Source organism: Drosophila kikkawai, chromosome X (genome assembly GCF_030179895.1).
Source record: "Drosophila kikkawai strain 14028-0561.14 chromosome X, DkikHiC1v2, whole genome shotgun sequence".
Lineage (NCBI taxonomy): Eukaryota > Metazoa > Arthropoda > Insecta > Diptera > Drosophilidae > Drosophila > Drosophila kikkawai.
Genome location: NC_091733.1, coordinates 8,961,822 through 8,983,967, shown reverse-complemented (window position 1 = coordinate 8,983,967; position 22,146 = coordinate 8,961,822). Strand labels below are relative to the sequence as shown.

The window sequence follows — 22,146 nt, the reverse complement described above, 5'->3', positions numbered from 1 at the left end:
CACACCGCCCGCAAGTTTAGTTGCAAAAAAAAATTCGCACTGCTCACTACGCTTTTGTCCAATCGCACGAAATTGCAGTATTATTGTTGTTGTTGTGATTCTTGTTGCCTGCATTTTTTTACTGTGTAGCATCCAGTGTTCTTTTTTTTTTGTCTATAGAACTATTGTAACTTTAAAATTAAGACATAAATTGAAGAAGAAGCACAGAGGAACGGTGAGACTGCAGAAAGTGCAAGTGGCTCAGAATTGCAAGTGTGTTTGTGTGCGTCTTGCACTTCGAGTTTTCTTTTGGCTTTTGAGAAGACCGAAGCCGAAGGTTCCAGAGTAGAAGACAGACAGGAGGCTTTCTTCTTGCCGCCGCGTGGAGCAGGTGCGGTGCCGGTCAAGGACAACATCCCGTACGCTGGAAGGAGCGGATACCAGTACAGGCCGCAGCGGAATGCAGAGCCAAAGTCAGAGCTACGCGGACGCCCTCAGCGCCAAGGGCTATCGCAGCTTCGGCTTCGACACGGACGTGGAGATGGACATGGACATGGGACTCACAATGCGACGCATCGAGAAGCGCAAAGGCGGTGAGTTTTTCACTTTTACTGTTACCGTTACTATTACTGTCGCTGTCACTGCGGGCGTGGACACGTGTGTACGAGAAGATGTGTGTGTGTGTGCGCGGCAGGGGCGTAGGCAGAGAAGCTTGGTAGAGGGGGAGGGGATGCTTTTGCTGAGAAAAGTCTTGTTTGCTTTTGCTTTTATTGATGCAAGAAAATGAAATCTCTTAAATAAAATATGCATTTAAAATTCAGATAATACTTGACCAGATTTATTAGTACAATTTTTAAATATATAATTGGTTTATTTTAATTCATAATTAATTGATACAATTTCTTAAAAATTAAATAAAGCTGATACTAAAAAAGTTTATACACAAAAAAAAACCCATAAAAAAACTCAATCTCTGCCTGCGCCACTGTGTGTGCACGGGGGTGTGCGTGTTTGGGCTTGTAGGATGCATTGACTTTTTGCGCCTTGGTTCACTTCGCTTACTGGTCATCGCCGTGAAATATTTAAATTTCCACGTCAAAAAAACTGGAAAGAAAATGAAACAACAGCATACACCCACAGTGGGTAGCTAACATATATGTACCATAGGTAGAGACACATATCAGCCCAAGTAAAGCTAATGACGTGCAATTATTGTAATCAGGCAGCGAGAAGAAGGCGTGCTGGTAACTGTGCATAAATTATCTAGCTAAACTATACAGTTCCACTGACAATAACGATGAAACGATGATGAGCGCTCCTTTGATGATGACGAATGGGGTGCCCTTTAATTATCTCAGCTGTGTTTCAAGCAAAGCTGTTGTGCGAGTTCTTTCTGAACAAGAAACATAGTTTGGAGGTTTCTCTAAAACCTAAATAATATTTAAAATGTATATATTTTATATATATTTTTGTCTTTGACTGGGTTTTATTTGTATTGTTTGTTAGAAAAATGATTCTGGCATTACAAATTAGTTTACATTTTTTTAGAGGCTTACTAAAATGTCTATATTTGTATTATTAAAATAAGTATTAAAGGACTTTACTCCCATGTATTGAGCTAGCACAGAATGACATCACCAGAATTTCGATTTTATTCTTCCTTTGTTGAGTCATATTTAAGCCAAAAAGAAGTTTGGCATTATCCCAATAATATTGGGCCAATATAAATCATTTGTCTGTTGCCTTATAATTTATTATTTGACAATGTTTTGAAAATATTGCCACATTATATTTAAAAAAATGGGCATGGCAGCATCTATATATCTCTTAAGGACTATGATTTTCAAACCATATTGAACAATGTTTTTAAAGTAAATTCCAATAACTTTATACTTTAAACACAAATATATTAAAAAGTTAAAAAAACATTCCTTCGAAAAATAAAAGCATCTATGCAGTGTCATAACGCCGCCATTAATAATATTTTGTCTTAGCCTTTAGGGTTTAATATGATAAATAATAATATGATAAACAAATATATTAAAAAAGGTATAAGGTAAATTTTATTAATTGTATAATTTTCATACACAAATATAACAAAAAGTCTTAGAATACTTTCCATAAAAGCCGTGTTATAACACTATTAAAATATTTCTCCTATGCTTTTAAGGTTTTGAATAATAAACTAATTTTTCTGAATTTTGTACCTTACTTGTTCATTTCTCTTTATTTATTCTCAAAAACCAGCAATTGATTTCTTAAATTTTCTGGCAACTAAGCTCAAGTCTTGCCCAGTTTAATTATTATTATTATTATTTGTCTAGTCCATTGCTTTTATGATTTGTGAGTACGCAGCTTTTTATGTGCCTGCTCCCTTTGTTTATTTCGCATTTTTGCGTTTCTGTTGGTGCAGCAAACACAGGCGCAATGGGAAAAACCAACAGCAAATAGCGAGCCATTTAGGAAATTGGTTAAAACATGAGGCGAACTCATGCGAACTCGGACAGAGACACATTTTTTTCTCTATATATTTATGGGCCAGCTTGTATGTGGGCCAATTAGCCTAGCCGCCGACGCTGTTTGCACTGAGTCATCATCATCATCAGAGGATGAGAAAGAGGTGGAGCAGGAGGTTGAGGAGTAGGAACTGACGTTGGAGAAAAGGGTAGCTCTGGGCTGCCAAAGGAGAAGTCCGGCAAACCCAACTCCCCTATTATTGTGACGACTTTAATCTAATCTAGGGCGAATTTTTTATGTTTGCCCAGCTGAATTTATGGAAGTTTCAAACAACACGTGGCCATTTAATGCACAAAAATTATAAAAACATATTTTCAAAGATTTATAAAAGATAAACTGCAAAAATGTAGGTTTCTTAGTTGTTTTATAAACTTGTTATAAAAGGGAAAGACAGTTGTGGCAGGACTTTGATCAAGATATTATTTGCAGCGTTGTTTTTTCTTATTAAATTATTTTTAAATATTAATTATATAAAATATATTACCTTGTTTAGTTTTTTTTTTCTCAGTGTGTTATAACACTAGCGCTGTTATCAGTCTATAAATAGCCTCCGTGAATAACAACATCCAAATTTGAGTGCGAGTGCCAGTAACGTGTATTGTTCACATTTCGTGGGAATCGGACGCCGTCTAGCTAGCTCCATTATCTGGTCATCTATATAGAAGTAGGGCCTCGTATTCCATCTAGTACTCAGTCATATATATATCATCAACATCCACTTAATTGACTCAATGTGACATGTGTCCGTCCGCTTTATGAGGAATGTGTTGTTTTCAATCAACTAAAGGAACTCGATTTACACATTTTTATATATATATATATATATATATATATATATATATATATATATATATATATAAAAAAATGTGTAAATCGAGTTCCTTATATTTATATGAGATATATTTGATATGATAAATATAATAAGGCCTCCAAAAAGACCCACAATATGAGCATTGCTTTGCTTGTATCGATATATTTTTTTGACGAATCTTAATTAAAAAATACTATAACTTGGTCAAAATTCAATTAATTTCAAATCGAAAAACAGTTTTATGTTGGTTTTTCTTAGGACAACAAAATTAATATTTATAAAATATTTTATCTTTCCAACATTGCCAAAAAAAAAAAAAAATAAAGCAATTCATGTTCACTGATGATCTTAATTAATTAATGAATAATTCTTAATATTAATTAATAATTACCCAATAGGGTTACCTTTAGAGGAAACAATTTTAGGTTTTGAAATTTTTAAAACATATCTTTCTCTAAAAACTAGCATAGTTTTAAATTCTGTATTTCATTAAATTACTATGAAATTATAGAAAATCCTTTAAACATTTTATAGTTCCCCTTGGTTACAATTTTTCCACTGCCACTGTGCCCTCCCATCAGTCTGCTGTCGTCGTCGTCGTTGTCGTAGGCATAGGTCAGGGTTTTCCGATTAGAAACAAATACCAACAGACAGCGAGTGGCTAAGAAAACAATATGTAGCGCTTTTCCACCTTGTCTCCCCTCCTGGGCTTACATATTTAAGCCCCTAAATGATTTATTTGCGGTTCCGTTCCATTCTCAACGCTCTTCCGTTGACATTTTTTGCTCTTTAACACGGAATGCTCTCTTTCCGGGGGCTTTTCTCTTTTCTCCGACTCGAGACTGACTGCAGTTAGTCATGCTTATTATTATTATTATTATTGTTGTTATTACTATATATATGTATGTACGGATGTATGTACATTACATTTCCCGGCGAAGTGGGGAAATCAAAATCAGTTCACTTCGCGAAGTCGAATCGAGAGGAAATATCCCTTTAAGGGTTCCGACTTTTAGACCGGGGTTTTTCCGGGATTACGCAAGAAAGTTTTTCCTTTTTTCTATATATAATATAATACTATATTTATGTGTGTGAAAATCAATTTCGGATATCATCATCATCATCAGCAGTGGTGGGCACTTTGCCCAGAAAAGCTGAAAAGGCCAAACGCAGCAATTAATAAGTTCGCAATTCGGTCAATAAATACAAAACAAAGAGGCCCCCGAGTGACGGTGCCAAAAATATACAACAAAATAATCAAAATATACAAAATACAAATAAATAAAATACAAAATAAGCTTAAGCACAATCGAATAATAAATTGAAACGTACACAGATAGGCGAACGAAGAGCCTATACTATATTAATGCCTCTGTCTCCGTCGCTCTATATATATTTATTTTCGTTTATGACTCTTGTGTTTGCATATCGCAAATAAGGCAAATGAACTGCCAATGACTTGCAGCTTGACTTCAAGCAAAGACCATATAGTACACAGACAACGATGAAGCTATCAGTACAAACCCCCCTGATTTGCCAAATCCCCTTAGTTATTAACAAGCCATTGCTAACCATCGATGATTCTCCAGTTTAGACCCCCATCTGTTGTTGGCTATTGATAGTCCCAGGAAGCAATCGCTAAATGTCTCTACAATCTTTAAACGAGATGAGGCGAGCCCTCTGCCTCCCCTTTTGAAAGTGGAAAGTTACCAGACTGTGAATATTATTTGTTTGAAAAACTAAACGAGCTATTGTTGCTATTTTTATAATCTAAAAACAAAATACAGATCTTCTATGAAAAATGCAGAAATATGTTCAATATATCATGATCAAAATGTTAATTTTTTCAAGTGATTCTGTCAAGGAAAGTTACCTGAAAGTGAACACAATTGACACATTATTGGGTACAATCTAGAAATGAGGTTCGTTCTTATCATTGCCATTATCATTAACATTATGATTACTATTATCAGTTCGAAATCAAAATGATAATGAAGTACAACTAGTTTTATTATGATTAATTAAGATTGAGCTTTTTTTTCATTTATTATTTATTTTTTACTTTAAAATATACCTAGAAGTGATTATTAAAGTTGTCAGAAAATTATTTATAATATAATCAAGAAGCCTGTACACTTAAAAAAATATTAGAAAAATAAAGAATCATTTGTCTTTGTTTTTTCTTTGTTAAAAAATAAAATTATGAAAATTATTAATTACCAAAGCAAAGGCAATCAAAAAATGGGAAAATATTCAATCAAATAATAAATTATTAAAACTTGTTAGAGATTTTGCTTGTCTTATAATATATATCTTTAACTCCCTAATCCCTAATCATATATTTATCATACCATATATAAAGAGCTTTCTTTGGTCTGGACAATCCCCCGTATCACTCACTCCCTAATTGAGTTTTGTTTATCCAAAATATTGTTTATAATTAGCAAATGTTATTTCAAAAAGCTTTCCCTCTATAGAGAGCGGGAAAAGCTTCTCCACCTGCCTGATTTTACCCAAGTATATACTTTGGATGAACAGATCCGAATCGGTAGAGAGAGAGCAAGAGCAAGAGGTGCGAACCAGAAGAGTTGGCTAGAAAATACAGAGAGAAAGAGCAGAGACCATCAAATAGCAGCGAAAAACAACGCGTAGAAGATGCGCGAATTGCGTCGGAAGGAAAATTTTCTAACTAAATCAAGTGCATAATACAACACACATATATCCAACCGATCCCAACCGAGGCGACGTAGCCGACAGTTGCCCGCCGACATTGCCCAGTGCAGAATCTCGAGCGTAGAGCGTAGACACCTGTCACCGGGAGCAGCATTACATAAAAACCAAAACAAAGAAACCCAAGGCAGGAAAGTCGAACACCGGACAGGGAAAAAAATCCAAAACACAGGCACATATAAGATATATACACGGCGAAATAGGAAAAATCGGAAATAGAACCCACTAGGAATCCGGATCAGGATTAGGCTAAAACCCAGCACAAGATGTCGTACCGCGGCATGCTGAGCGGCAGCTCAGAGGACTCCCTTAGGCCAGTCCCGGATGCTGACTCCTTCGATGGCTCAGTGATGTCCCACCACAAACCCAGCAAGCATCCCATTGTGAGGTCTCCCAGCGGCAGGTGCACCTCCTGTGCCATGAACACGGGGCTGCCGGCGGTGGGTGGCAGTGGAGCCAGCCGGAGTTTAAGCCGCTGCACATGTAAGTGTACCACAGACACGGGAAGAAACAGGTACCTAAACCTGGTTATTTTCATGAAAAATAAAGCTGGCAAATATACCTAACAAATAATAGCAATGGGGTATAGGGTATTTAAGTTTTTGATCACTAGTTTGCAAGTTAAGAAATCAACGGGCAAGTCGATTAAAGTCCATTAAAGTTTCTAACTTAAATATTGTTATATGTTAATGAGATTTTTAAGCCAACAAAATAAATATTTTGGGTACTCACATTTGTCCAGATCCCTCCTCTGATTGATCGTCTCCTTGATCTCAAAATCTCTCCGGTCATATCTGTTCGTTTTTTTGCTCTCTTTGGCTTTTGCGACATAAAGAAAGCAAAAACTTACACTCTCCCACGCAAACAGAGCCGAACATACTGCCTGCCACTCTCTCGGCGAGAGAAAAACAAATAGAAAATCAACACTTAGCACTAAGCTACAAAACAGAGAGGGTACACTGAAACACAAAAAAATTTAATTAAAAAAAATTAAATTTTATTGATAACAAGAAAGGAAGCTAACTTCGGCACGCCGAAGTTTGTATACCCTTGCAGATTGGTTTTGATGTTTATATTATAGATTTAAATGATGAAAACACTCACAAAACAGAGTTTCATTACATTTTACCTATACTTATTATGTTTACAGTTTGACAGTTACAGTTTTACATTCCCAGCTTTACATATTTTATTCATTTACCGATCGGTTTATATGGCAGCTATATGATATAGTTGCCCGATTTTTATGAAATTTATACCAAAATTCTAAAATAATAAAAAAAACGTATATCTCAGAGTAGATAAAAATACGTTGAAAAACAACGAAGCTATAATTTTTTTCCTATTAATTTCCCGATCGTTCCTATGGCAACTATATCATATAGTCGTCCGATTTTCATAAAATTTTTACCAAAATTCTGAAATAATATAAAATGGCCATATCTAAAAAATGGTGCAAAAATGTTGAAAAACAGCAAAGTTATAATTTTTTTTCTAAAAATTTATCGAACATTTGTATGACAGCTATATGATATAGTCGTCCGATCCGGCCCGTTCCGACATATATAGCAGTGAGAGTATATAGAAGACTATATGCAAAGTTTCATTCAGATAGCTTTAAAACTGAGGGACTAGTTTGCGTAGAAACAGACAGACGGACAGACGGACAGATGGACAGACGGACAGACGGACAGACGGACATGGCTATATCGACTCGGCTGTTGATGCTGATCAAGAATATATATACTTTATAGGGTCGGAAATGTCTCCTTCACTGCGTTGCAAACTTCTGACTGAAATTGTAATACCCTGCAAGGGTATAAAAATGTATAAAAATAAATATTAAAAAAAAAAAAATATCCGCTCGCATAACACTATAATTCCCAACCAGTTTTAGCATCTTCTGAGTGGTAACCCAGTTGAGGTCGAGTGGTAGAGGTGGTGTGGGTGTGTGGTAGTGTGAAAATGTGGTAGTAGTTGTATATATATACATATGTATGTATATATAAATAATAAATATAATACAATTATTAACATTTTTTTATATTTATTTATTTATTTTTAACTTATCTACTTATTTATTGATATAATGGTTTAGTTAAACAAAAATAGCGCAGATAGGTATAATTTGTCAAACTCCTCTTAATCAGTGTATTTTTTTTTAAACTGGCCCACGCTTTTTGCTTTCGTTTTCATTTGTTTTTTTTATTATTGCTATTTCAGTTTTATTTGTAGTTTTCTTGTTTAGAGTGGGTCGAGGCGAGTGACACTAACCTATATAATATAGGAAAAGTACAGGAAAGCTATTAACAGCCTGCAGATACCCTTTAATATTTATAAAATGAGAGTATTAAATAGTAATGAATATATTTTAAAACAACTTAAATTCAAAGATTATAAATTTCTTGTAAACAGTTTTTTTAAACATTAAAATATTACTTCTTATTTAAATATTTTATTACTTATTTATAAATTCAAATTTTAAACAAAGCTAATTATTACAATAGTAAATGTTTTTAAAATCAATTACTTTACATGATTGAAATCTACTATCTCTTATTTTTTTACCCTAAACCCGATAATTTATATAAAAGTATTTTTATATATGTTTATTTTGATGTATAATTATTATTATTTGAGTTGCTTGACCTTGAAGTGTATTCACATCTTCGCATCTCTGGTATCGCATTTCCGATCTTTGTTTGTTGTTTGTTAAGTGCGTGTTTTGATTTGGCCCGGGCTTTCGCTATCTCCAGTGTCTGGGCACTTGAAAAAATAATTTGTTTGTTTATAAATTAATTAAAATGATATTATTTTTGTATTAATGCTGCTTTTGCTTTTTTATTGATTTATAATTCTATTTTTTCAACTCATATATGTTTTTTTTATATGTTGAGTTTTATAATAAATAAATAAAATAAAATAATGTAAATCAAAGGTAATAAAATAAATCAAGGAAAATTAATTATTTTCCTTAGTAAATATATTTTAAAACTTATAAAATATGTTTACTATTGAATTTAAAAAGAGAAATCTTTGCTTAAATAATTAAATATATTTTTTTTAGTGTCTCGTATTTTTGTATTATTTTTTTTTTTTTGCATATTTGGTTGATGTTTTTTTTTTTTTTGCGGGGCTTTCGCTGTTTTTCTGATGATGCGTCTCTCTGCTGCAGCGCAGCTCAGCCTGGAATTCTCCGATCTCTGTTTACCGATTTCATTGAGGCGACAACTCTCGCCCAGGTTACACCGCCGCCGTCTTTAGTTTTCCATTTTCCCTGCACACCTTTCACCATGAACTTCAATCGCATGGACACTGCCCATAGGTTACGGGTGGATGTCCGTCTCTTTGGGGGCCAGGTGATGGGCCATCAGCCAGAACCTGACGAGGTGTTGTCCGCCGGTGATCCCTTGATTGCCGTCGATGAGCTCTGTAGGTTAATCAGTAAATAAAGTTTTTAAAAGAATTTTTAAACTGAAATATTTACATATTTTTAAATATATTTATAGGTGATCGCCAGGACTCCCCGGTGGATGAAAAGGCCGAGTCCGATGTGGAGCTGACCAACGAGATCTCGGCACCATATGAGGTGCCACAGTTTCCCATTGAACAGATTGAAAAGAAGCTGCAGGTCCAGCGACATCTCAATGAAAAGTGAGTAGTGATTAATTTATAAAAATTAAATATTTATAAGCATGGGATTTCTGCTATAACAAATAAATAATTAAAAAATAACATTAAAAAAACATAAGTGACATAAAAAAAAATCGCTTGAGATCTTCATAATATCAAATAACTAAAAAAAAACATAATTTTAGACTAGTTTTTAATTTTATAAATATTTTAAATTTATATTTTTAATATAAAATAATTTAATAATATACTTTTTTAATATAAAATTAAACTAAAAAAGTCTATAAATGGGTTTATTTCCAATAGCCTTAACAATACATTTAAAACCTTTGCCTATTTATAAACCTTATCAACAAAATCTCAATAGGGAATGCTTTATAAATCACTGATATTGTGAGTGATTATAAAATAGAATATAAAATAAACCCCCCTTTGAATTAAGTCAGTTTGTGTCAAGACTTTCAACCTACGAGTAGCCATATTGAGATTCTGATTAACAGATGAGCCTAGGCGTTTAACGATGTAAGAATTAAAATTATAGGAAATATATAATATGTACTATTATATCAAATTCTGATTTAAAAGCATTAAAAGAAGATTTATTTATTTTAGTACCTAGACCTACATATGTACATAATTATTTATTATTTTTTAAAAATTTAATTAATTATTTATTTATTTTTAATTAATTTATTTATTTATTATTTTATTATTTTATTTATTTTTTATTATTTTTATTATTATTGTTCCCGCCAAGTTACCGACCTTTTTGTTTTTTATTGTCAAATCCCCCTGATCCGTACCTAAATCGAATTCCATTTGTTTTGTTTACTTTACAAAAATTTCAAGTCCCGTCAAAACACGGCGACGGGTTCACAGATCTCGTGATTGAGGGTTCTTATCAGTAAAAGGTCTAAACATAGATTTTCCATTTATTATATGGATTCTATGTAGTATATATAAAGATGGCAGGAATACGGAAATTTTGCCATAATATAACTTAGAAAACTGATATACATTTTTAGGTACTAAAAGAGATATAATAAGGATTTATTTTTGGGTGGATTAACTTGCAGTGATAACGGCTTCCCCTTGAAAACGTAAAAAATAAAATCATTTAAATTCAAATTCAAAATAATTTAAAGGAAGCCTGAATTTGTTCAATATTCTTCATTAAAAAAATATATAAATAATATAATAATTTGTTTTTAATAGTTTCTTTGATTTGTTTTTGTGTTTTTTAATTTTTAATATTTTTTTTATATTGAAAATTAATGCAAACTTACATTTTTTTTATATTTTACCTAAAAAGATATATACAAAAATTATTCGTTTTGAATAGTTTCTTTGGCTTTTTTTTTGTATTTTATTTTTTACGATCAACATTTTTATACGATTTACAGTCAAGACACTTTCATCTAAAAATATCTAAAAAAAATAATACGAAATATCAGTAAACAAAGCTTAAAGTTGTCCAATAGTCTATATAAAATTATATTAAAATGTAAATTATTTGATTTTAATGGTTTCGTTAGCCATTTTCTTTCCTATTAAATTTATTAAAATTGTTTTAAAATTCGTACTTCAGATTTTTATAGCCTAACTGAATATAAACGTGTATTTAAATTGATTTTAATTTAATTTTTATAAAATTTTATCAAAATTCTACCTCATCCATCTTAAGTTACATTTTTAACTTTTTTAAAACTTTTTCTCCGCGTGCACTCGTGCGGGTTCCCTGAGCAGTTTCTATAGACGCGTAATGAGGCAGCCGCAACATGGCAGTGTTGCAATTATCAGGCTCACTGGTGGCCATGTTGGGAGGTTCCAGGTCCCTCCTGGGCACCTGGGACAGTAGCAGTTCCCCGGCTAATACCCAAGAGGTGGGTCTGGGTGAAGGTAGGGTCCGAGTCTGGCCGATGCAGAACACGTTTTGATTTTGAATAGAACAGAATTAGGCAGTCACAACGACGTCGATGAAGACCATGACGGTCATTCTGTTTAGTTTCAACCAAAATGGGCAACAAACACTTGAAGAAATAAGGTTTACCAAGAGTTTGAATAATAAACAAATTTATTTTTCAAACAATTAACATTTTTAAAGTCAGGAACTAAGGGTTTTATAAAGAAATAATTTTTAAAATATTTCTTAAAATACTTTCTTTAAATGTAAAGTATTTTTAGTTTAGTTAAAATTTCTCTCACTGCCGTGTGGGGCTTATGCCATAACGAACCACCACCTGACTGGTGCTGACGAGAAGAGAACCACTATAACCGGCAGAAAGGTAGCCACCGCTGGCCGGGCTCTGGCGCGGATGCCGTCACTTTCAGTACGCTCCGATCCAATAAACGGGAAGCTCGACGGCGCGAAACGCGTCCCAAATTTTTGCCACCTGCCAAGTCAGGCACCAGGCCCAGGCCCGCCGCCACCTGGGCGACCTACGCTGACATTGAGCCACCTCTTCTCCGTCCCCTCTTTTCCGCCACCTCCTCCTTCTCCTCCTCCTCCGCCGCCCAGTGGCCCACTAAAACCAATCGTTGTTGTTCGTGTCGCACGCCAAATAAATAAAATAAAGTAAAGAGGAAGGAAGCCCAAAGGTGGCGGCGTTTTGGAAGAAACTTACCAACACTTGAAGTTTTTTTTTTTTCCAACAAGTTTGTCACGCCAAAAGTCAGGACTGTACAAGTTCAGAGGGGATTCCCCAGCAAGCCTAGTGGAGTTTCCTTCCCCAAAGAATCAGCTAAAGGAATTCCTTAATGGAGAATGTCGTGCGATTTAAATCTGAGACCAAAAACACCTTTATATTTTTGTTAAATAGCAGGGGGTTTGAAGTGTGTTTTCAGGAGTTTTTTTTTAAGAGTTTTTAGTAGTATTTTAGTATTTTGAGTAGTTATTTTAAAAATAAAATAGGAAATATTACAGAAGATTTAGAAAATATTTAAATTTATGAGTTTTTGAAGAGCTTTCTGAGTAGTCTTTTGTGAGTATTTTAAGTCGTGCTTTTGAGTAGTTTTTAAAGTGCCCAAAAATAAAGAGTCTTTGCTTAGAAATAAAGAATACATTTAGAATAAAATAGGAAATAGTACAGAAGATTTAGAAAAGATTTAAAGTTTGTTATAATAAAATACAATATGAGTCTTTAAAAAGTAATTAATAAAAGGAAAGTTATTTAAATATTTAAAACTTAAGATAGATTTCCCAACTTTGTTTAAAGTAAACTCTTAAATTTTTCAAGGAAGATAATAGAACATATAGAGCTCCCATTTATTTCTCGCAGTGTCTCCTCATAAATTGAACCAAGAAAACAAATAAATAGTTCTTACAACAATTAATAGACCCTAACAAAAAAAACCCTTCAAAAACAGACAATCCAAAGGATATATATAAATTGAATTTAAAGAGTTTAACCAGGACACGCAATATCCTATCCAAAAGGTGGTCTAGAGATATTATCATAGCGTGTGCCCCTCTGTTTTGTTGGCTTGCAAATTAGCCAGCAATTGGTGGTGGTGGTGACTCCAACGCACTCCCAATCGATCATTGCCATCTCTCCAAAAAGCTATCAAGGGCTGGAGAGCAGAAAGCTCCAGCCATTTATCGGTGGTCATTGTGCCGAGCAGGATGTCTTTCGCGGATGACAGCTATAGCTTTGGACGCGTCTACGAGTATCAGCCGGAGGATTCCAAGTGGTTAACGAGGCTTTTTTCTATGAATTATATATATTATTTTTATTTTTTATTAATTTTTTTATTTAATATTTAATTAAATATATTTTTAATCACAAATTTTACTTACTTTACAGGCAGGCAACAGGATCCCGACCCGTGTCCGCTGCCCCACACGTTCCCTACGTACACAGGGAATCCTCCAGCAGCGAGGGACCCGAGTCCATGATCGAAATGGAAAAGACCGATGCGGACATCAACTTCCAGCGTGTCTCCATTTCCGGCGAGGATACCAGCGGCGTTCCTCTGGAGGATCTGGAGCGTGCCTCGACTTTGCTGATTGAGGCTCTGCGTCTGCGCAGCCGCTACATGGCCATGTCGGATCAGTCGTTTCCCTCGACCACGGCCAGATTCCTCAAGACAGTGCGGCTCAAGGATCGTATAGACAATGTGCCAGCCAAGGTGGTTTCGGGTAAGTGGATCTCAGTTATAAACTTACTTTCATAACAGAAATCAGCTCTTGGATCTCGAATTCAAGTTCTGCCCTTGTACAGTGGTTCGATTGTTGTTTAACTAAGGTTTTGGAGTGGTTTTACTTAGAGGATAAATGTACCTGGGGGAGATACAGTTCTTCTCCAGATAATTTTCCTAGTATTTCCACTCCACAGCGTTTTTTGTGTAAATATGTGAATAAGGAAATTGTTGTCCCTAGATGTTGTTGTCTTGCACTAGCAATTGCCATCACTTTTCAGTGATATTTCTGTATAATACAAACTTTGAAAGATTTAGCGTGTGTTTTTGTGCAAACTGTACTCGCTGGCGTTGCCTACCCGTTGAGATTTAGAGCTCTCTCTCAGCTCTCAGCTCCTCCTTTTGCCTCGCTCGTGTCTCGTCCCCATTTGGTTTCGTTTCTAATTTCATGTCCTCCGTTTTTATTTTAGAGCCTCAGCCAGAGCTATTTGTATAATCTCCATTAGTTTATTCCTCTTCTGATCTATTTCATTGTGACAACCATTATATGTTTGAGCTTTTTTAGCGTTGTTTTGTTTTCCTTCCACCTTGATTTTAACTATTTATTTCTCTTCTCGTATTTTTCATTATTTTTCTTATAGACATCATTCGCAAAATGAGTGTAGCCCCCATACAAGGTAATTCGTGCGCACACCTGTTTCCAGTTTCTATCCTATCCCTAGCCTAGGCTAGTCCCTCCTCTCCCTAATCTGTTCCTCACAAAGACGACAAGAACAGCTAAATGTCCTCTTCCTGAGCCTTTCCACCCTTTCCTTTCTGTATGCCTGACATTTGAATTCCGTTTCCGTTAAGCACAGCTTTCTCTTTTACTGCAAAAAATATTAACAAAAGAACAAGGCACCTGCAATCGCTGCCTTCATCGCAGCCAGTGTTGCCACCCACCAGTGTTGTTCAGTGGTTTTTTACAAAAAAGTATTGCTATGCTTTGTTTGCTGTAAAAAATGAGACTTGTTAACCAACTTACATTCGTTTTGTGTCTTAATTTTGTGTAATATTTATAAAAATTAACTCAAAATATAATAATAATTTGTGTATTTAAATCAATCATTATTTAACCACAGCTTGATTTATTTTTTATTATTTATTTCCATTAAAAAAATCTATAATTTGTTTTTTATTTTTATTACATTATTAAAATAATCCTTTAAATTAAAAATAATAATACAATTGTGGCAACACTGAACTGTAGCTGTCTCGCTCATTCGCTTTCCTGCCTGAAACAGCACGATTTGCAGCATCTGAAGCTTCTCTGACGGTCACTCGCATGGAAGTAATCCCTTTACAGTTTATATTTGACCTTTAAATGCATTCTTTGCATTTATTAGTTTGTGTTTCTTGCTTTAGTTTTGTACCTTGTTTGTTTGTCCTATTATTTTGCTAACAAGAAAAGAACAATAAAAATATCTTCCACTGTATTTTTGAACGCCCAAAAGCCTTATAAAAAAGGTTAAAAGACACGCTCTACGTAGATCACTTTGTAGAACAAAAGTAACCAAGTCCACTCTAGCCTTAGGGTGGGCCTCAGTTGAATGGAAAAGCTTTAAATTGTATTTAATTTTCGGTATTAATATAATTTAAATTGTATTCAATAGTAAATACGATTTCTATTCATTTTTTTTACTATAATATTTAATTAAATATTATTGATCAATTATTAAAATATATAATATAAAAAAAGGTAATTTTTGATACTTTGACACGTTTACAACCATTTAAGGCAACAATATATTTATGTATTAAATTTGCCTACTTTTGAGGTCCACCCTAAAGTATCTTTAACCACAAAACAACACTCGCACGACCACCCAAGTGTAGAGTGTAGCATTTGCCACTAACTGTAACTGTACCTGTACCCCGCTTGCCAACACTGTTCGAACGCCCCTTGCAACTAAACAAAACAAAATTCTATTTTCAAATTCTGTTTCTACCGAAAAAAATAAAATAAAACGAAAACCAATCCACAAATCACAAAACCACGACCACACCACCACAAATCGTTGCGGATCTGCAGATGTTCACGCGAAGCCATCCTTGAAGACGCTGACGGATCCTTGGAATGTCGAGTTTCCACCAGACGAGAATTTTGTGATCAAGCCTGTGAACGGAGTGTTTCACATTTATGCGGACGAGGTAAGTAATTTCTAAGTAATTATTATGTATAAAACATTAGTTATTAATTTAATAAATAACAAGAGGGAATGTTTAGTTTAATTTATAAAAAAAAAAGGAGTAAGGAAGCCAACCTGGTTAGGAGTGGAAATGTTTTCTAAATTTATTAAAATATATTTTATTTAAATTAAAACTCTATATATAATGAAATATTTTAATGCTGCTATTTATATATCAGTGATCAATTAATATTCCTTTGATATATCGGTCCAATAGAACTGGAAAAAGAGGTATTTTAAATTAATAAGATTTTTATTGATATACACTACTGGCCGAAATAATAAGTACATGCGTATGTGGTTTGTTTCAAGACCTATAAAATTTGTTTGATAAACTTAAGAAAAAAACCCACTTTATTTTTAGTTTCCGTACTTATTCCAGATAATAAAAATAACTGCCTAAAGGATTTTACATTTCAAATTTAGAGACAGGGGTCAATATTATCCAAAAAGCATGAAAATGGGCTGGCCGAAATAATAAGTACACCCATTCTTCTAAGTCTAGAACTCGGAACGTATTAAATATTTTTCACTTCTTTCTACTTATAAGTAAACTTAGATTAGTATCCAATAAAACCACACTCGTTTTAGGTAACTTTCGCTATTATTTTTGGCATTCTAGTAGGAAGTCTGTGGCAAGTCAGTACTAGAAGCTGAGACCAGGTTTCTTTAGCAAATCTTCACAAATCTTCAACATTTTAAAATGTTTTGGTTACAATTCGACGTTTTAAGTTTCCCCACAATGTTTAGTTTAGGTTTATGACAGGAGACTGACTTGACCATCTCATAACAGTTACCTCTCTCTTGCCAAAAAGGACCTGTTTGGTCATCCAAGGCCTTTTCCGGCGAAATTGACATTTAAATTTGAGCTCGAACAGTTTGTCGTAGACTGCATGAGACAGGATTACAAGGACGTACACCCAAAAGGTTCTATTACTTCAAGGAAAATTTTTTCAGATGAAGCAAAAGCTTTGCAACATTTTTTTGGTATGGTCTGAACCGGAGGTGGAAACAAAATACTTTGGGGCAATGAAACAAAAATATTTCTTTTTGAAAACGATTCTAGACGGTTTGTACGTCAAACGAAAGTAAAAAAATTCAGCTTTGAAACGCGAAAATAAAAGTTAAGCCCGGAGACAGATGCATAAAGGTCAGGGGCTGTTTTTCCTGGCATGGCGTTGTGCAAATACATCTCATAAATGGTATTACGACCGAAATCGAAAATAAAACTTTTTTAACTGGCATCTTCTAACCATATGCTTAGGGAAACATGCCCTTCCGATAGATTTTTCAACGAGATAACGATCCAAAGTAAACCTTAAAAGTCATCATGGCCTGGTTTAGGGACAAAAAAGTAACCGTCATGGGTTGGAAAAGTCAGTTTCCGAACTCATACCTAATTAAAAATTTATGGGGAAACTTAAAACGTCGAATTGTAATCAAAACATTTTAAAATGTTGAAGATTTGTGAAGATTTGCTAAAGAAACCTGGTCTCAGCTTCTAGTACTGACTTGCCACAGACTTCCTACTAGAATGCCAAAAATAATAGCGAAAGTTACCTAAAACGAGTGTGGTTTTATTGGATACTAATCTAAGTTTACTTATAAGTAGAAAGAAGTGAAAAATATTTAATACGTTCCGAGTTCTAGACTTAGAAGAATGGGTGTACTTATTATTTCGGCCAGCCCATTTTCATGCTTTTTGGATAATATTGACCCCTGTCTCTAAATTTGAAATGTAAAATCCTTTAGGCAGTTATTTTTATTATCTGGAATAAGTACGGAAACTAAAAATAAAGTGGGTTTTTTTCTTAAGTTTATCAAACAAATTTTATAGGACTTGAAACAAACCACATACGCATGTACTTATTATTTCGGCCAGTAGTGTATTTATACCATTCCATGGTATTTAAATTTCAGTAAAAAGCTTGAAAAGCGCTGAAGGATTCATTTCCGACCCCATAAACCATATATATTCTTGATCAGCATCAACAGGCGAGCCTTTCTAGCCTTATGGTAAAGAAAAAATTTTTTTACCAATTTTTCCCAAATTCTCAAAAATTGAAATTTTTTTAATATTTTAAAATATTTATTTTAGTATGCAGATTTGTTAACCTAATAAAAACTAACATAAAACTGTTTTCCGATTCAAAATTAATTAATTTTTGGCGAAGTTATGACATTTTTAAGCTTTAAATTTTCATACAAAAAAGGGCAAATTTTTGCAAAATTGATAAAATTTCCAAAAAATTACCAAATTTTGAATTTTTAAAAATATTTAATTAAGAATGCAGATTGGTTAACCTAATAAAAACTAACATAAAACTGTTTTCCGATTTAAAATAAACGAGTTTTTGGCGAAGTTATGAAATTTTTAAACTTTCAATTTATGCGGATTACGTCCATAAAAATAAATCAGTCAATATCAAATAACGAACCTATGCCATTTATTTAACAATAACAAATAATACAAATTCACTCTTTAAAACGATTTTATTGCAGGAGGAGAAGAACGAGATCATCTTCGAATACCCGGATATGAGCCAGTTTGTGAATGACATGCAGGTCATGTGCAATATGATTGCCGATGGGCCACTGTAAGTACAGATTCTGCAAGCAGCCAAGCTAAAAACGGCAGAGATTAGGCAAAAATCGATTTTAAATCGATTAAAATGGCTGCTCTACCAACAAATATTTTTTTAATAATTAATATTTTTCCTATTTGCAGCAAGTCTTTCTGCTATCGCCGCCTGTGCTACCTGTCGTCCAAGTACCAGATGCACGTGCTCCTCAACGAGCTGCGTGAGCTGGCCGCCCAGAAGGCTGTGCCGCATCGCGATTTCTACAATACCCGCAAGGTGGACACCCACATCCATGCCGCCTCCTGCATGAACCAGAAGCATCTGCTGCGCTTCATCAAGAAGACGCTGAAGAACAATGCCAACGAGGTGGTAACCCACACCAATGGCCAGCCAATGACCCTGGCCCAGGTCTTCCAATCGATGAACCTGACCACCTATGACCTAACCGTGGACATGCTGGACGTGCATGCAGATCGGAATACGTTCCATCGTTTCGACAAGTTCAACTCCAAGTACAATCCGATCGGCGAGTCCCGGCTCCGGGAGGTGTTCCTCAAGACGGACAACTATCTGAATGGCAAGTACTTTGCCCAGATCATTAAGGTGAGGCCCAAGTCATTTTTTATATATTTATATTTTAAATATTTATATTATACATATTTATATTTTCTATATTTATATTTTCTATATTTATATTTTAAATATTTATTTATAAATCCCACAGGAAGTGGCCTTCGATCTGGAGGAGTCCAAGTATCAGAACGCCGAGCTGCGCCTGTCCATCTATGGCAAGTCACCGGATGAGTGGAACAAGCTGGCCCGCTGGGCCATTGACAATGATGTCTATAGCTCGAATATCCGTTGGCTGATCCAGATACCGCGTCTTTTCGATATCTTCAAGTCAAACAAGATGATGAAGTCATTCCAGGAGATCTTGAACAACATCTTCCTGCCGCTCTTCCAAGCGACAGCCCGACCCAGCAAGCATCCGGAGCTGCATCGCTTCCTGCAGTATGTGATTGGTTTCGATTCCGTGGATGATGAGTCCAAGCCGGAGAATCCGCTCTTCGACAACGATGTGTCCCGGCCAGAGGAGTGGACGTACGAGGAGAATCCCCCCTATGCGTATTACATTTACTATATGTACGCCAACATGACGGTTTTGAATAAGTTTAGGAAGTGAGTATATGGATATAAATGGATGGTTTTGAGATTTTTAATTTACCTTTTTTGTATATTCCAGGGAACGCGGCATGAACACCTTTGTGCTGCGACCCCATTGCGGCGAGGCCGGACCCGTCCAGCATTTGGTCTGCGGCTACCTAATGGCCGAAAACATCTCCCATGGCCTGCTGCTCCGCAAGGTGCCCGTGCTGCAGTATCTGTACTATCTGACCCAGATCGGAATTGCCATGTCGCCGCTATCGAACAACTCGCTGTTCCTCAACTATCATCGTAACCCGCTGCCTGAATATCTGGCCCGGGGACTCATAATCTCCCTATCCACGGACGATCCCCTGCAGTTTCACTTCACCAAGGTATAATTATACACAAATTACTTCCCTGAGCTTCTTCTATAATTAATTCTGCTTCTGTGATCCTCCAGGAACCCCTTATGGAGGAGTACAGCATTGCGGCCCAGGTGTGGAAGCTTAGCTCCTGCGATATGTGCGAGTTGGCCAGGAACAGCGTGATGATGAGCGGTTTTCCTCATCCCGTGAGATTTATTATTTATTTAGAGTAACAATAACAATAACCCTAATCCCTTTCTTGACCAGATAAAGCAACAGTGGCTGGGGCCCGTCTACTACGAAGACGGAATCATGGGCAACGACATTACACGCACCAATGTTCCCGAAATTCGGGTAGCCTACCGCTACGAGACCCTGCTGGACGAGTTGTCCAACATTTTCAAGGTGAACCAGACGTGCGGCGCCGCCAGCGAGCCCTCCTAGGCAGCTGCTGCTGGGTCCTGGCTTCCTGCGCTAGCTACCAACCTATATATGCGAAAATAGCTAAGGATTATACGGATATATACGCTAGTTATACAAATATATACAAATATATTCTAATTGTTTCTGTTCTAACCCAAAAAAACACAAAATGTAAACGCGGCAGACCAAAACAAACTTTAAATATATATACAAAACTTGTGTACCGGAAGAGCACGTGTTTTTTTTTAATAGGGAAAAATAGCTAGATGCGCATCACTGGTTGAAAGTACGATGCCATTTTGCCCCAATAATTAATAATAGCTAGATGCGCATCACTGTTTGAAAGTACGATGCCATTTTCTACCAATAATAAAAAATAGCTAGATAAGCATCACTGGCATTAAGCCCGAATTTTTGCTCCCCCAATATTGCAATATAGCCAGATGAGCATCACTGATGCACATGAGCATCACTGATGCAAGCGAGCAAAAATTCCCATGCAAATTGCCCGTTTCCCAAATTGGGGTAACAGGCGAACAGAAACCAGCAGCAAGCGACTGAGAACTGTTATAAACTGTTATAAAAAGTCTAAGTTTCGAACCATTTCGGAGCAAGCTAGTTAGCGGAGACTCAAACCTTTTGAATTCAAATTTTGCCGGTAATTTTAAATAAACTGCACCTGGGCACACTAAGGCGGTTGGTCGATAAATTCAAATTCAAATTTTGGCAGTTAAATTTTAAAAAATTCTAACAAATTCAGAAAAAATCTAAAAAATTCAGAAAAAATAAAAAAAATCCGAAAAAATCTAAAAAATCCAGAAAAAATCTAAAAAAATGGCGAACAATTTTTAAAAATTAAGAATGCAAATTTGACATTTGAAAAAATACAGTAAAAAAATACAATTATATAAAATTAAAATGTTTTTGTTTTAAAAATTGTTGTTGTGAAAGAGGCGTTGCTATAGAATGTCCCACCCACCCTTTCTGAAAATCCCCAATAAATCGAATAGTCAGCGGTGTGTTTTTTTTTTGTAATTTATTTTATTTGCTTGTGGCTTCTTTTTATAATGTAATGCATAAAAATGGTGGTGTCTTTTTTGTTGTTTGTTTAAAAAATAAACCATAAACATTTCACTTTATTAGTTAAATACAAATAAGTTTACTTCTTGTACACGACAAATAGTTGTTCGTTCAGTTTCATTCATTTCTTTTTTTTTTAGGTTTTCCTTACTTTTGTTACTTGCAAAAAAAGTTTCTCGTGGTTCGTGTTACAGTTGTAGTTTTGTTATATTTTTTATATGTTTTTTTTCGTTTTTTGATTTTTGTTTTTTGTTTTTTTTTTTTTGTTGTTTTTAAGTCATCGTAAATGTCTTGTATAAGGAAACGCAAAAAATCTCTGAACAAGTTTTTGATTTTCTCAATTCTCATTTCTCTTTTTTTTTGGTTTCTTCATTTTGGAACGGCTTTATTGAACTTTTGTTGTTGTTGTTTTGGTTGCATATACATAATTAATATTTGTTTGTTTTCTTTGTTTTCCATTGCATATTGCATTTAAAAACATTAATTCTTTGGCAGGCATTGCATTTCGTAGTTTT

General features: G+C 34.8%; 1 protein-coding gene across 6 annotated transcripts; it reads left to right on the top strand.

The window, feature by feature from the left end:
• Nucleotides 1-33: 33 nt before the first annotated feature.
• AMPdeam (AMP deaminase) lies at nucleotides 34-20,780 on the top strand. 6 transcript variants are annotated; one of them, XM_017173497.3, is made up of 11 exons: nucleotides 34-572; nucleotides 9,547-9,691; nucleotides 13,474-13,808; nucleotides 14,449-14,484; nucleotides 15,879-15,997; nucleotides 18,538-18,632; nucleotides 18,764-19,220; nucleotides 19,342-19,796; nucleotides 19,861-20,155; nucleotides 20,224-20,334; nucleotides 20,396-20,780. In XM_017173497.3, exons 1-11 carry the CDS (start codon nucleotides 440-442, stop codon nucleotides 20,570-20,572), a joined length of 2,358 nt encoding a protein of 785 aa, XP_017028986.1. In that variant the 5' UTR covers nucleotides 34-439; the 3' UTR covers nucleotides 20,573-20,780. The 6 variants fall into 6 exon arrangements, with proteins under 6 accessions (XP_017028986.1, XP_017028988.1, XP_017028982.1 ...); XM_017173493.3 differs by lacking the exon at nucleotides 34-572 and adding an exon at nucleotides 5,959-6,520; XM_017173496.3 differs by lacking the exon at nucleotides 34-572 and adding an exon at nucleotides 9,316-9,469.
• The last annotated feature ends 1,366 nt before the right edge of the window (nucleotides 20,781-22,146 follow it).